The sequence below is a fragment of the Scyliorhinus canicula genome, chromosome 9 (genome assembly GCF_902713615.1).
Source record: "Scyliorhinus canicula chromosome 9, sScyCan1.1, whole genome shotgun sequence".
NCBI classification, from domain to species: Eukaryota; Metazoa; Chordata; class Chondrichthyes; order Carcharhiniformes; family Scyliorhinidae; genus Scyliorhinus; species Scyliorhinus canicula.
The window spans coordinates 1399742-1414262 of record NC_052154.1 but is presented as its reverse complement, the minus strand read 5'-3'; the positions used below and the strand labels follow the sequence as shown (position 1 = coordinate 1414262).

Below are 14521 nucleotides of genomic sequence, written 5' to 3'. Positions count from 1 at the left end.
CTTGGGCTGACATGTGTCAAGTTACATTCGCACCACAAGTGGCAGGCAATGCCCATCTCCAATAAGAGCATCTAACATTCAATGGCATTATCATCACTGAATCCCTCATTATTAACATTCTGCAGGGTTCCAGTGACCATAAACCAGCTAAATAAATACTGTGGCTACCGGAGCAGGTCAGTGCCTACGAATCTTGCGGTCCGTATAATAATAATCTTTGTTATTGTCGCAAGTAGACTTACATTAACACTGCAATGAAGTTACTGTGAAAAGCCCCTAGTCGCCACATTCCGGCGCCTGTTGGGGTACACGGAGGGAGGTTTCAGAATGTCCAAATTACCCAACAGCACGTCTTTCGGGACTTGTGGGAGGAAACCAGAGCATCCAGAGGAAACCCACGCAGAGACGGGGAGAATGTGCAGACTCCAAACAGATAGTGACCCAAGCCGGGAATCAAACCCGGGTTCCTGGGGTTGTGAAGCAACAGTGCTAACCACTGTGCTACCGTGCCGCCCGTAACTTACCACCTGACTCCCAAAAGCTTTTTCACAACCCATGAGGACAAGTCAGGAGTGTGATGGAATGCTCTCCCTTGACTGGATGAATGTAAGAAACCTGACACCATCCAGGACAAAGCAGCCCGCTTGATTGGTACCCATTCCACAAACAATCACTCCCTCCACCGCTTACGCACTGTGCCATTGTCTACCATCTATAAGGTGCATTGCAAGAACTCACAAAGGCTCCTTACGTCTGTGCGGAGTCTGCACATCCTCCCTGTGTGTGTGTGGGTTTCCTTCGGGTGCTCCGGTTTCCTACCACAGTCCAAAGATGGGCAGGTTAGGTGGATTGGCCAGGCTAAATTGCCCTTAGTGTCCAAAATTGCCCTTAGTGTTGGGTGGGGTTACTGGGTTATGGGGATAGGGTGGAGGTGTTGACCTCGGGTAGGGTGCTCTTTCCAAGAGCCGGTGCAGACTCGATGGGCCGAATGGCCTCCTTTTGCACTGTAAATTCTATGATCTATGTAGGCTTTGGACTACGCGAGGTGCGGTTGTATCCTTTTGCTTGTGAGAACTCAACTACTCCAGTACTATAGGTGAAATTAGAATTTCAGATGACTCAAGAAGCAAATCTGAAGAGGTAAAACCACTTCAATAAATATTTCAAGATAAGATACGCACATTTTTCCTTCTGCTTTTGAGCAGGGGCTTGTGATCGTGAGCTGGCGGATGAGACGGGACTGGCTAAGTCTGCATACATATTCTCAGAGTCGGCACTTCTTACAGAGCTGCTGCTTGATGATGCACTTGACACGGATGAAACACTGCTCACACTGAGGGACCTGGAACAAAATTAATGCTTTGAATACTTCAATTTCATGTCAGACACTGATTAAAAGACATAGTCGATGCCAATGCTGGATTCGATCATAAACTATGACTGCTGACACAATAAGTTCCTGATCGGAGTCACAGTACCAAAACTGGAGCTTTGTTTTAAACAGGGAAAAGTCAGAAAGGAGTCTCAGTTATAACTCCTCTTTTCTTTCACCCGCATTAAACTCCAGCAGTAGCATTTTGTATTGTGCTAGCAAAGGCAACAGTACAGGGCAAATCATGTCCTATTCCATGTTACACAGGTACAACTGCTGCATAGTTGATGAATTACCGAAGTTCCATTTCCAAAAAGGAATGACATTGCCAATAGTGCCAGTTCATTTTATTTCCATCCACACTTAGATCACTATAAAATTATGTTGCTTCACTAATGTCTGGTATTAATCTGTCCATTTCTGCTAGCATATATTTTAACACTGGTATTTATATGGGAACTTGATTTCCACTGGTCCTATCCCAAAGTTATCGACTCCCAACTGGGGTAACGCCTCTCACAATTGTGGCTGTCCTCCAGTATTTTTGATTTGATTTATTGTCACAGGATCCTGCCTAAGTGGCTATAATTAATGTGGGTATTCATAGAATCATAGAATTCCTACAGTGCAGGAGGACATTTGGCCCATCGAGTCTGCACCGACTCTCTGAAGGAGCACCCTACCAAGTCTCACTCCCTCTCCCAGCCCTGTAACTCCATAATCGCACCTAACCTACACATCTTTCAATGCTATGGGGCAATTTAGCATGGCCAATCCACCTAACTTGCACATCTTTGGACTGTGAGGGGAAACCGGAGCACCCGGAGGAAACCTATGCAGACATGAGGAGAACGTGCAAACGCCAGCCTACTGGTAGCCTATTCATCACAACTGAACCCAAGTGTGTTTGGAACAGGAACTTGGGCCGATTTTTCTCTCCTCTAATCCAAGGTTGTGAGGCCCATGATAGGGCCCTAAACTACTGGTCTTGCTGTTGTAGACACACCTTTCAGGAACATACACTATACGTGGTGAGGACTGTGGTAGGATCACTTTTTAATACTAACGCTTTTATAAAGTCGGTGGACATTGCCAACAGTAGAGGTCCTGTCTTACCTAGATCTGTGAGAACCAGATGCAGATTGGGAACCAGACGCCGATGTCGACCGAGATGCTGAACGGGAATGTGACCTTGAACGAGAGCTTGAACCACTGTAGCTGCTGCCACTGTCACTTCCACTGCCACTTGCTGTCCGCCTGCAGAAGAGGATGTTGGGTATTTAGGTTTCATTGAGCGCATGAAGGAAGATTTACGATATTGACCATATTTGGGCAGAGAACAATGCAGGAGAACAAAGGAAGGTCTAAACAAATATTTCCTCAATGTGGTCAGATTCAATGTGGTTTCTTTCTTTTTTGTAGCACTGTAACAGAAATAAGAAATTGTGCATTTGCACTTGATCCCTTAGTACCTCTCAGTTCTTCACAGTTGATTAATGGCTTTCAAAATTTAATCACTATTCTTATGGAGACAAATGGTGCAGCTAATTTTGTGCCCAGCAAGGTGACACAAACAAGGATGATAAAAATTATTATATCTTTTGGTGCAACTTGGTGGACCATTTTAGGCCTCCGCTGCTCTTCTCTGAATAGTGTCATGGGTATTTTATGTCCACTTGAAAATTCAGATTGAGCTTTGGTTTACAACCTCTTTGGCAGTGTAGCACTGCCTCACTGCTGCACTAGAGTCTTAATCGGGATTATGTCTTCAAGTATTAGAAGTTGGGAGCTTGAACGTACAACCTTCTGAATCAAAGGTAAACCATGTGAGGAGCAAGGTACAGTGACAAACTTAACACAAGCACATTGCTCAAAACATCAGGGTGACGGGTGATGTGTTAGGCAGGTTGGTTCGATGTGGACTGCACTTGATGCAGGGAAGTTAGAAACTGGCGTCTAACACTTGAGAAGATCCAACACTGTTTTATTCAACTATAGAACTGCTATACATATTCAGCTGTGGGTCGACACTATACTGATCTGACCGGTGACCTTGTAGTAGCCTGACTAGACTTACTAGCTACCACATGGTGTTTGCACTTGCTAGCTTGTGGCATCTGACTGTCTCAGTAGCTGGGTCCCGAGAGAGCGGGAAACCTAGTGCCCTCTGGCTTTATAGTGGTAGTGTCCTGTCTGGTGATTGGCTGCTCTGTGTTGTGTGCTTACTGGTCATCCTATGTGTCAATCACTGCCTGTCTGCATCTCATTATATACATGAGTGGCTATTATGAAACATCCCACGACAGACCGAATTGAACGGAAATGCAATAAATTTGACACAAGAGGAAGAATCTTCAAAAAAATCTAGAATACCACCAGCGACTATATTAGGTAGAAGAGTAAAAAAAATTAGACTGGAAAAAGCCAACAAGCAGCTCTCCAAAAACAAGTCAACAGGTTCTGTGACAGCACCAAACAAAATAGGACTGTTTTAGAGAGTGATTGGTTGCAGCACATTATCTATGAGAGAATTTTAAAAATATATATTTATTACTGTATATTTTTATTCAAGTATTTCCATTTTACCAAACAATGCAACAAAACCCCAGGATTGGTACAGCACAGCAAAGATGTCTCAGTAAACATAAATACAGAACATGACAGGAGAGCAACACCACAGCTGGTTCCGTGCAGTCACTAAACTTGTTACCTCCACATGTATCTGCAGAGGTACCAGTAAGGGACAGGAGGTAGGACCATGAAAACATGGCAAACTGGTGCACACCTTCCCACGTGGAGACTGGACACAAAGTCCACGAGAATTCAGGAAAGGATCTCGGTGCCATGTTTGGTCACACACCAGAACACAATTCCCGAAGCTCCAGCCATAGCAGAGGCATCAATAACACACTATGATATCCTTCTCCTCCTCTTGATACAAGAGCTGTCTGTACCTCAGCAGGAACCAGTCACCAATTCTTTCACCCCACAATAACAGAAATAAAAAGAGAAATAATTCACAAGGGCACAAGATCCAAGAGGATATTTGACATAAAACCACCAGGTACCACAAAACTCCAAACTCCGGCACAGCCCAGAATGATCAGCAGGTACAGACAAGAGCCGATGATCCTCTTGCCCCTGCTCCAGATCACAAAAAGAGAAAGAAAAAAGCTACACAACTGAAACCTCACTTAGCCTCTCAGTATACTCCAGCCAGAAGGAACAGCCCCAGGACAAAGAGACCCCATCAGTAAACCAATGATGCAAGACTCACTGCACAAGCAGCCTCATTCCTCTCTAGTCACAACCGAGGAAACCCCATCACCGAGAAAGAATCGTCAAGGCACCGAACAAAAGGGCATCTCTGGAGGGGCACTATCCTCTCCGGATATCCGCTGAGACACAACATGCAACTGCACGGTACCCATGCAAGTCAGGAGAAGAAAGGAACAAATAGATTAAATCGCCAAAGAATGCCAGACACGGGCCAACAACATAGTAAAAAGGATACTCGGGGCACAGCAACGTAGCCTAATCTTAACCAGAGATAAAACACTGCCTTCCCAGAGGAAGCCAGTGCACAGCAACGTAGCCTAATCTTAACCAGAGATAAAACACTGCCTTCCCAGAGGAAGCCAGTGCACAGCAACGTAGCCTAATCTTAACCAGAGACAAAACACTGCCTTCCCAGAGGAAGCCAGTATGAAAAGGAGGGCATTTCGGAAGCCACTATATATGACCACTTGAAGGGGAGTGCCTAACTCCCCAATTCAACCTACACTCTAATCAAAGGAGGGCTCCAACAATGCAGTTCCACAGCACATCGACTCTCACTCCAGCCGTGCTGCCTCCCCAGTGAAACCTTATCTCAAGTGGTAGAGCAGATCAGGAGCCCCAAAAAGGGGACAATTCAAAGGAGGTGAGCTCAGTCCACTACCCAACCGACCCTCCGCCAGACCCAGGTAAACACAGTTACTCCTACCCTAATCCACCCAATCAAGCGACCATTGCTACCTCTCATGCAGCCAAGAGAATATTAAAGATAAGTCAAGCACGGATTAACCGACTACACCCAGGCATGCACCATTACATAATTCTCCCACTGCAGCAACCCCAGAGATGCCAACCACAAAGAGTGAGAAGGAACCCAGTCCTCTCCAGAATGCATCTGTCCAGATTCAGTAGGAGACAGTAAGAAGTCTGACAATGCCAGGTTAAAGTCCAACAGGTTTGTTTCGAATCACTAGCTTTCAGAGCACCGCTCCTTCCTCAGGTGAGTGCCTCCTTCATTCACCTGAGGAAGGAGCAGTGCTCTGAAAGCTAGTGTTTGAAACAAACCTGTTGGACTTTAACCTGGTGTTGTAAGACTTCTTACTGTGCTCACCCCAGTCTGACGCCGGCATCTCCACATCATAGTAGGAGATAAGCATGGATTCGCTAAGCCAAAAGTAACAGAAATACAAAAGAAAATTCGACACAGATAGCTTGAACTTGGGACTTTCCTCAATCAGTGAGGACTTACACAGAGATACAACCCACCACCACACTGCCCTGGCCCTACTCATAAAGAACAAAGAAAAATACAGCACAGGAACAGACCCTTCGGCCCTCCAAGCCTGTGCTGACCATGCTGCCGGTCTCAACTAAAATCTTCCACACTTCCTGGGTCCGTATCCCTCTATTCCCATCCTATTCATGTATTTGTCAAGATGCCCCTTAAATGTCACTATCGTCCCCGCTTCCACCACCTCCTCCGGCAGCGAGTTCCAGCACCCACTACCCTCTGTGTAAAAATACTTGCCTCGTACATCTCCTCTAAACCTTGCCCCTCGCACCTTAAACCTATGCCCCCTAGTAATTGACCCCTCTACCCTGGGAAAAATCCTCTGACGATCCACTCTGTCTATGCCTCTCAGAATTTTGTAGACCTCTATCAGGTCACCCCTCAAACTCCATTGTTCCAGTGAGAACAAACCGAGTTTATTCAACTGCTCCTCATACCAGGCAACATCCTGGTAAATATCTTCTGCACCCTCTCTAAAGCCTCCACATCCATCTGGTAGTGTGGCGATCAGAATTGAACACTATACTCCAAGTGTGGTCTAACTAAGGTTCTATGCAGCTGCAACATTGCCAATTTTTATACTCAATGCCCCGGCCAATGAAGGCAAGCATGCCGTATGCCTTCTTGACTACCTTCTCCACCTGTGTTACCCCTTTCAGTGCCTGTGGACCTGTACACCTAGATCTCTCTGACTGTCAATACTCTGGAGGGTTCTACCATTCACTGTATATTCCCTACCTGCATTAGACCTTCCAAAATGCATTACCTCACATTTATCCGGATTAAACTCCATCTGCCATCTCTCCGCCCAAGTCTCCAAACGATCTAAATCCTGCTGTATCCTCTGACAATCCTCATCGTTATCCACAATTCCACCAACCTTTGTGTCGTCCGCAAACTTACTAATCAGACCAGTTACATTTTCCTCCAAATCATTTATATATACTACGAACAGCAAAGGTCCCAGCACTGATCCCTGCGGAACACCACTAGTCACAGCCCTCCAATTAGAAAAGCACCCTTCCATTGCTACTCTCTGCCTTCTATGACCTAGCCAGTTCTGTATCCATCTTGCCAGCTCATCCCTGATCCCGTGTGACTTCACCTTTTGTACCAGTCTGCCATGAGGGACCTTGTCATGGCCTTACTGAAGTCCATATAGACAACATCCACTGCCCTACCTGCATCAATCACTTTGTGACCTCTTCGAAAAACTCTATCAAGTTAGTGAGACACGACCTCCCCTTCACAAAACCGTGCTGCCTCTCGCTAATACGTCCATTTGCTTCCAAATGGGAGTAGATCCTGTCTCAAAAGAATTCTCTCCAGTAATTTCCCTACCACTGACGTAAGGCTCACCGGCCTGTAGTTCCCTGGATTATCCTTGCAAGTTCCCTGGATTATCCTTACTCACCTCCATAAACGCGGTGAGGGGTATCTAAAATGCACTCCCTCTTTGTAAAAGCAAGGATTAGAGCACATAAAAAAAGGCAACATTATGCACAACCTTCATGTCACACTACCAACTCAGTATGGTTTTTGCCGTAACAGGATAACAGGGAGCCCTCGCCTCTGCGCTCAGGCATCATTCACCCTTGTCAGGAAAAAAGATAGTGTCATAAAATCAAGGGAATAATCACCAGGGAATAAGGTTCAGGATTGTTGACAAACTGCAGGATAATAACACCATCTATGGAGCTTGGCAAAACCAAAGCTATGACAGGATAGCTGAGTAAGGATCAGGATCCCTCCAAAGTTCCAGCGAACAAAGCACCGTCCCTCCGCCATCCCGATGCTAGGCAGCAAGAAACCTAGACCCCATGGGAGGCAACGACCAGGCGTGTCCATTTGCCTCCAACCCCTCACGACGAGCATCGAGGACCAGGCAATGTGAGGCCAGTGGTCAGGCTCTCCAACTCACCCTGGGCTTGAGGACCGGATCCAACGTGCTCTGTTAAACTTCAAACACCCAGCCCTCTAATTGAGGTTCCGAGAGCACAGCAGCCAACTCACAAATCGCCAAAATCCAGCCACGATTTTCCAGGGACATAGTACAAGAAATACACCACCAAATCAAGTAATTATGAACTGTTCAACAGAATTTTTAAAAAAAGGATTAAAGGACAAGTGGAGCCAGAACTCGTGAAAATACAGGTGCTCCCATGCTCACAGCACATGACCCCTTGTTTTAATTTGTAACATTAAATTATAAATTAGCTTATCCAAAAGTGATATTGTATCTAAAACGTCTTCAAACCTCCTAGGTGGGGTCCGGGGCTGTCGTTCCTTCTTTCGTCCCTCTCTGTTTTCAGGTGGTTTCGGGCCCTCCACAGGGGTCTTTGGAACCTTTGCCCCCGTGGTGTGTCCAGCTGGCTGTGGTGATGGCAGTTTCTTCACCGTTTTTTCACTGTTTGGAGAAAAAGAAAATAAATTATGAGATCTTGATTAGAGCGTATGAATAATATCCAATTACAGGCCAATAGCTGAATGATTACTCATTTGTAAATGAACCAATAACATGAATAGGATGGGAATAGAGGGATACGGACCCAGCAAGTGTGGAAGATTGTAGTTTAGTCGGGCAGCATGGTCAGCACAGGCTTGGAGGGCCGAAGGCCCTGTTCCTGTGCTGTGCTTTTCTTTATTCTTTGTTCTTTAAGCCAATTTCTGGCTGATAATCGTAACTCTAACCGAGCTAGATATAATAATAATCTTTATTATTGTCACAAGTAGGCTTGCATTAACACCTCAATGAAGTTACTGTGAAAAGCCCCTAGTCGCCACATTCTGGCGCCTGTTTGGGATATCAGTGTTTCCCAGCTTCATGTGCTGAGTTGCAATGTCCAAGAACTGAGCTCACTGAAATGACTGATAGAAAGCTTCCTTGCAGTGAGAAATTCAACGCAACATGGCCTGGCATCATTTCATAGCACAAAAGAGAAAATGCTGGAAAATCTCAGCAAGTCTGGCAGAATCTGTAGGGAGAGAAAAGAGCTAACATTTCGAGTCCGATGACTCTTTGTCAAAGCTCCTATCATTTCATAGCAACTTTCTTGTGCATATATCTCAATAAACAACATTTCTGATGGTTTTAAATGCAGCACCTGCAGTTCTAGGAGATTGTGTGACAGGACAGCTCAATTAACTCATCAAGGCTCGAGTACACGCATCAAAAGAAAGTAGTTAAAATGTGAATCCTATGCATTAATTACTCCCACGCATTAATTATGTTTATTGATTGCTATCTTTAAAACTATGTTATCCATGTAAATTATCATTACGTCTCTGGGGCAGCACGGTGGCACAGTGGTTAGCATTGTTGCCTGCGGCGCTGAGGACCCGGGTTCGAATCCCGGCCCTGGGTCACTGTCCGTGTGGAGTTTGCACATTCTCCCCATGTTTGCTTCGGTTTCGCCCCCACAACCCAAAAGATGTGCAGGATAGGTGGATTGGCCACCCTAAATTGCCCCTTAATTGGAAAAAATAATTATAAATAAATATAAATCTAAATTTATAACAAAAAAAATCATTACGTCTCTAATGGGATGAGGTAGCCTATTGACATTATAAGTGAGGTAGCAGTTTCCGGTTGTGAAACCTGAATATCCAACAGAATTACATCATCATATAATGTTTGCTGCATTAAGTCATTCTGATTCACTGTAGTCCTGTTGCTCCAAGATGCTGGTGGAATGGGTGGACAGGTAGTGATGAAGTTCAATGCTGAGAAATGTGAAGTGATCCATTTTGGAAGAACGAACACAGAAGGCAATATAAAATAAGGGATACAATTCTAAAAGGGGTGCAGGAGCAGAGAGACCCGGGTGTATAGGTGCAGAAGCCATTGAAAGTGGCAAGACAGGTGGAGAGAGCAATTAATAAAGCACACAGTATCCCAGACCAGGCTTTCTCAAAGTGTAGGTCGTGACCTGCAGGTAGGTCCTGGTTGTCAGAAGGGTCACGGAGCGATCGGTCACGGTGTTCCCGATTCCGAAAGGAGCAACCATCGCCGTTACTGGCATTGAAACGGAGAACAGCGGCTGCTACCAGCATTTAAAATGAGAAAGGCTGCATCATCAGCTGTGCAGTCTTTCAAACATAAAAGGCAACAATGACGACGTCAAGCGCCTTGTGTATATGTGCTTTTGATGCAAAATCAGAGAGGTGAGCTTCTTCCATTTTCTAGCTGTGAAGCTGGATTGTTTTGTTACAAGTGACAGCCAGAGGCATAAATAGGCAGAGTATTTACTGGCTAGGATCTCACATTGGAATCTGGAGAGAGCTGCACAGGAGAGTCCATAACAGTGTAGAGCAGTGTTAGAATTAGCTGTTAGTGTACAGAGCTCCAGGGCCTCCGGTGAGAGCTGCACAGGAGAGTCCATAACAGTACAGAGCAGTGTTAGAATTAGCTGTTAGTGTACAGAGCTCCAGGGCCTCCGGTGAGAGCTGCACAGGAGAGTCCATAACAGTACAGAGCAGTGTTAGAATTAGCTGTTAGTGTACAGAGCTCCAGGGCCTCCGGTGAGAGCTGCACAGGAGAGTCCATAACAGTACAGAGCAGCGTTAGAATTAGCTGTTAGTGTACAGAGCTCCAGGGCCTCCGCTGAGAGCTGCACAGGAGAGTCCATAACAGTACAGAGCAGTGTTAGAATTAGCTGTTAGTGTACAGAGCTCCAGGGCCTCCGGTGAGAGCTGCACAGGAGAGTCCATAACAGTACAGAGCAGTGTTAGAATTAGCTGTTAGTGTACAGAGCTCCAGGGCCTCCGGTGAACAGCCTACAAAGAGGTTCGGTACTTGCGAGTACAAAACCAAAACATGCTCCCCACTCTGCTATGACACATTGAAATAACAGTGTTAATAAGGGAACTAATAGACTGGAAAACCTTATCCAGTCGCATCCAGCTGCGCTGACAACAGGTTTTGCCACCACATTCCAGAGGACAAGTTTCAGATTTTGAAAGAGAAGAGGTGGGTTAAAAATCCCTTTGAGTTTGAGACCCCAGAGTCAGTTATGAACTTACAGCTGACTCCAAATGAGGAGATTGAGCTGCTGCACCTGACCTGTGACAGCACATGAAAAACACACCACAAGCCCATGAGGTTGTCAGCATTCTGGAGTAGCATCTCCCAGGGGTAGTCAGTGCTGAGTGCCCTCTCCATCTGTGAATCTGATTGGAGTGAGATCATGAGGACCAAGTAGGCTCTCCTGTCGCATTAAAGGTAAGCGAGAAAGAAATTAACTGGAAGACATCCGTTTGAATCAAAGATCCTTATCCTTTTAGTTTATTGATATTTACTCCCTGCTTTGTATTCCCTAGACAATTCTGTATTCAGGCTGCTTTAATCCCATGGGCTAATTTTTCTATTGAGTCTATTGGATGGTGCCTGGCATCAGTGTTGTTGAGAAGCTCACTACAACAAATGTGATGCAGAGGAGACACCTTCCTGAAGAATTAAAGAAAGTCACCAGAGAAGTTTCCATGTACTTGTTAGAGAACACGGACGACGGGAACAAGCGAGTTAATCATTTCGAAAATCAAAGAACTGTTTATTTCCCAAGTTTTATTTAATCTGATCATTATTTCCTGATTTACATCGCGTCCTCCAAGATTCTTTCCAACCGTATCTCCAATCTCCAGATGTTTGGAAGAACTTCTTCACGCAAAAGGTGGTAGAGGTTTGAAACCCTCTCCCAGAAACAGCAGCTGAAGCTAGAACAGTTCATTTTAAAGCTGAGATAGATAGATTTTAGTTAAGCAAAAATATTAAGGGATATGGTCCAAAGGCAGGTATATGGAGTTAGGTCACAGATCAGCCATGATCTCATAGAATTGCGGGAAAGGCTCGAGGGGCTGAATGGCCTATCCCTGTTCCTATGTTTCTCAAAAAACCAGGCCAGTCAAGAGCTGAAGCAGTGTCTCTGTGCTGGGCTGTTCTGCTCTGGGGGCCATATCCTACAGGACAAGATACTTGACTGGTGCAATAAACTTGCATACCAATATGATAGCTTTATCTGCCACACCACTACAAAACGTTGAAATATGGCACCTTTGTGGGCAGCAGGGTGGCACAGTGGTTAGCACTGCTGCCCCACGGCGCTGAGGACCCAGGTTTAATCCTGGTCCTGGGTCACTGTCTGTTTACACATTCTCCCCGTGTCTGCGTGGGTTTCACCCCCACAACCCTAATGTGCTGGGTAGGTGAACTGGCCATGCCAAATAGCCCCTTAATTGGAAAAAAAGAATTGGGTATTCTGAATTTATTTATAAAAAAAAAAAGAAATATGGCTCCTTTAACATTGTAAAAGTAGCACCTCAAATTCATTTTTGTGATCTTAGCAGTGAAACTATGCTAAAAGGTATTTGTAAGCACTTGCAGAGGGGATTTCTGAGTCTTGCCTGATACTTTTAGCAAGTTGGTAACACTGCAGGTGGAAATTACTGAGGGAGATAGAAAATGGGTGACCAAAAGACAGAGCAAGACAGTGCAGGTGTCTCCTGCGGTCATCTCCCTCCAAAACAGACGTACCGATTTGGATACTGTTGAGGGAGATGGCTCACCAACACCAAGGGAAGGCAGCAGCAGCCAGGTATATGGCACCGTGGCTGGCTCTGCTGCGCAGGAGGGTAGGAAGAAGAATGGCAGAGCTATAGTGATAGGGCACTCAATCGTAAGGGGAACAGACAGGCAGTTCTGTGGACGCAATCAAGACTCCAGGATGGTTTGTTGCCTCCCTGGTGCAAGGGTCAAGGATGTCTCGGAGCAGGGGGGGGTGGGGGGGGGGGGGGGGGGGGGGGGGGGTGAACAGCCAGCTGTCATGGTGCACATAGGCAACAACAATATAGGTGAAAACCGGGATGAGGTCCTACAAGCTGAATTTAGGGAGTTAGGAGTTAAACTAAAAGATAGGATCTCAAAGGTAGTAATCTCAGGATAGATAGGATGAATGTGTGGCTCGAGAGATGGTGCAAGAGGGAGGGATTCAAATTCCTGGGGCATTTGGAACCGGTTCTGCGGGAGGCGGGACCAGTAGAAACCGGACAGTCTGCACCTGGGCAGGACTGGAACCGATGTCCTAGGTGGGGTGTTTGCTAGTGCTGTTGGGAGGGGTTTAAACTAGTGTGGCAGGGGGATGCGAACCGATGCAGGAAGTCAGAGAGAAGTAAGACGGGGCCAGGAACAAAAGAACAGTAAGGGGGAAAGTGTAAGACAGAGAAGCCATTGGCAAAAATCAAAAAAGGGCCACAGTGCAGGGTACAGTGACTGAGGAGAGTGTGAAAAGGGAGGTGGTCAATGCAGGATTGAGGGTGTTGTACCTAAATGCGCGCAGTATACGCAACAAGGTAAATGAACTTGTTGCGCACATAGAAATTGGCCGGTACGATATTGTGGGCCTCATAGTGACGTGGCTTCAAGGGGATCAGGGCTGGGATCTAAATATCCAAGGATATGTGTCCTATCGAAAGGACAGGCAGATGGGCAAAGGGGGCGGGGTACCATTGTTAGTAAGGAATGAAGTTAAATCGATAGCAAGGAGCGATATAGGATCAGAAGGCATAGAATCTCTGTGGGTAGAGTTGAGGAATCGCAAAGGTAAAAAGACCCTGATGGGAGCAATGTACAGGCCCCCTAGCAGTAGTCAGGATGTGGGGCAGAAAATAAATCAGGAGATAGAAAAGGCAGGTAAAAAAGGCAATGTTAGAATAATCATGGGGGACTTCAATATGCAGGTGGACTGGGGAAAATCGGGTTGGTAGTGGATCCCAAGAAATGGAATTTGTGGAATGTTTAAGAGATTTTTTTTGGAGCAGCTTGTGACAGCCTAATGGGGAACAGGCAATTCTGGATTTGGTGATGTGTAATGAGGCAGACTTGATTAGGGAACTTACGGTCAAGGAACCCTTAGGGAGCAGTGACCACAATATGATAGAATTTACCCTGACGTTTGAGAGGGAGAAGCTGCAATCAGATGTAACGGTATTACAATTAAATAAGGGTAACTACAAAGACATGAGGGAGGAGCTGGCCAGAGTTGATTGGAAAAGGAGCCGAGCAGGGAAGACAGTGGAACAGCAATGACAGGGGTTTTGGGGGTTATTCAGGAGGCACAACAGAAATTCATCCCAAGGAAGAGGAAACATGTTAAGGGGAGGACAAGGCATCCATGGCTGACGAGGGAAGTCAAGGACCAGCATAAAGGCTAAAGAAAAAGCATACAAAGTTGCAAGGATTAGTGGGAAGCCAGAGCATTTGAAAACCTTTAAAAGCAAGCAGAGGACAACTAAAAAAACAATAAGGGGGGAGAAGATGAAGTACGAGTGCAAGCTAGCTAGTAATATAAAGGAAGATGGGAAAAGTTTTTTTCAACATATAAAAGGCAAGAGAGAGGCAAAAATCGACGTTGGACCACTAGAATATATGGCTGGGGAAGTAATAATAGGAAACAAAGAAATAGCAGAGGAACTGAATAGTTACTTTGCATCAGTCTTCACGGTGGAAGACAGCAGTGGGATGCCAGAGCTCCAGGAGAACCAGGGGGCAGAGCTGAGTGCAGTGACCATTACTAAGGAGAAGGTTCTGG

At 45.7% G+C, this 14521-nt stretch overlaps 1 protein-coding gene across 1 annotated transcript in view; it reads right to left on the bottom strand.

The window, feature by feature from the left end:
• zc3h18 (zinc finger CCCH-type containing 18) overlaps positions 1 to 14521 on the bottom strand; it is a 233947-nt gene that overhangs the window by 16400 nt on the left and 203026 nt on the right. Inside the window, 3 exon segments of the mRNA XM_038806172.1 lie at positions 1182 to 1342; positions 2489 to 2629; positions 8197 to 8346. Of these exon segments, the coding sequence (XP_038662100.1) occupies positions 1182 to 1342; positions 2489 to 2629; positions 8197 to 8346 (452 nt within the window).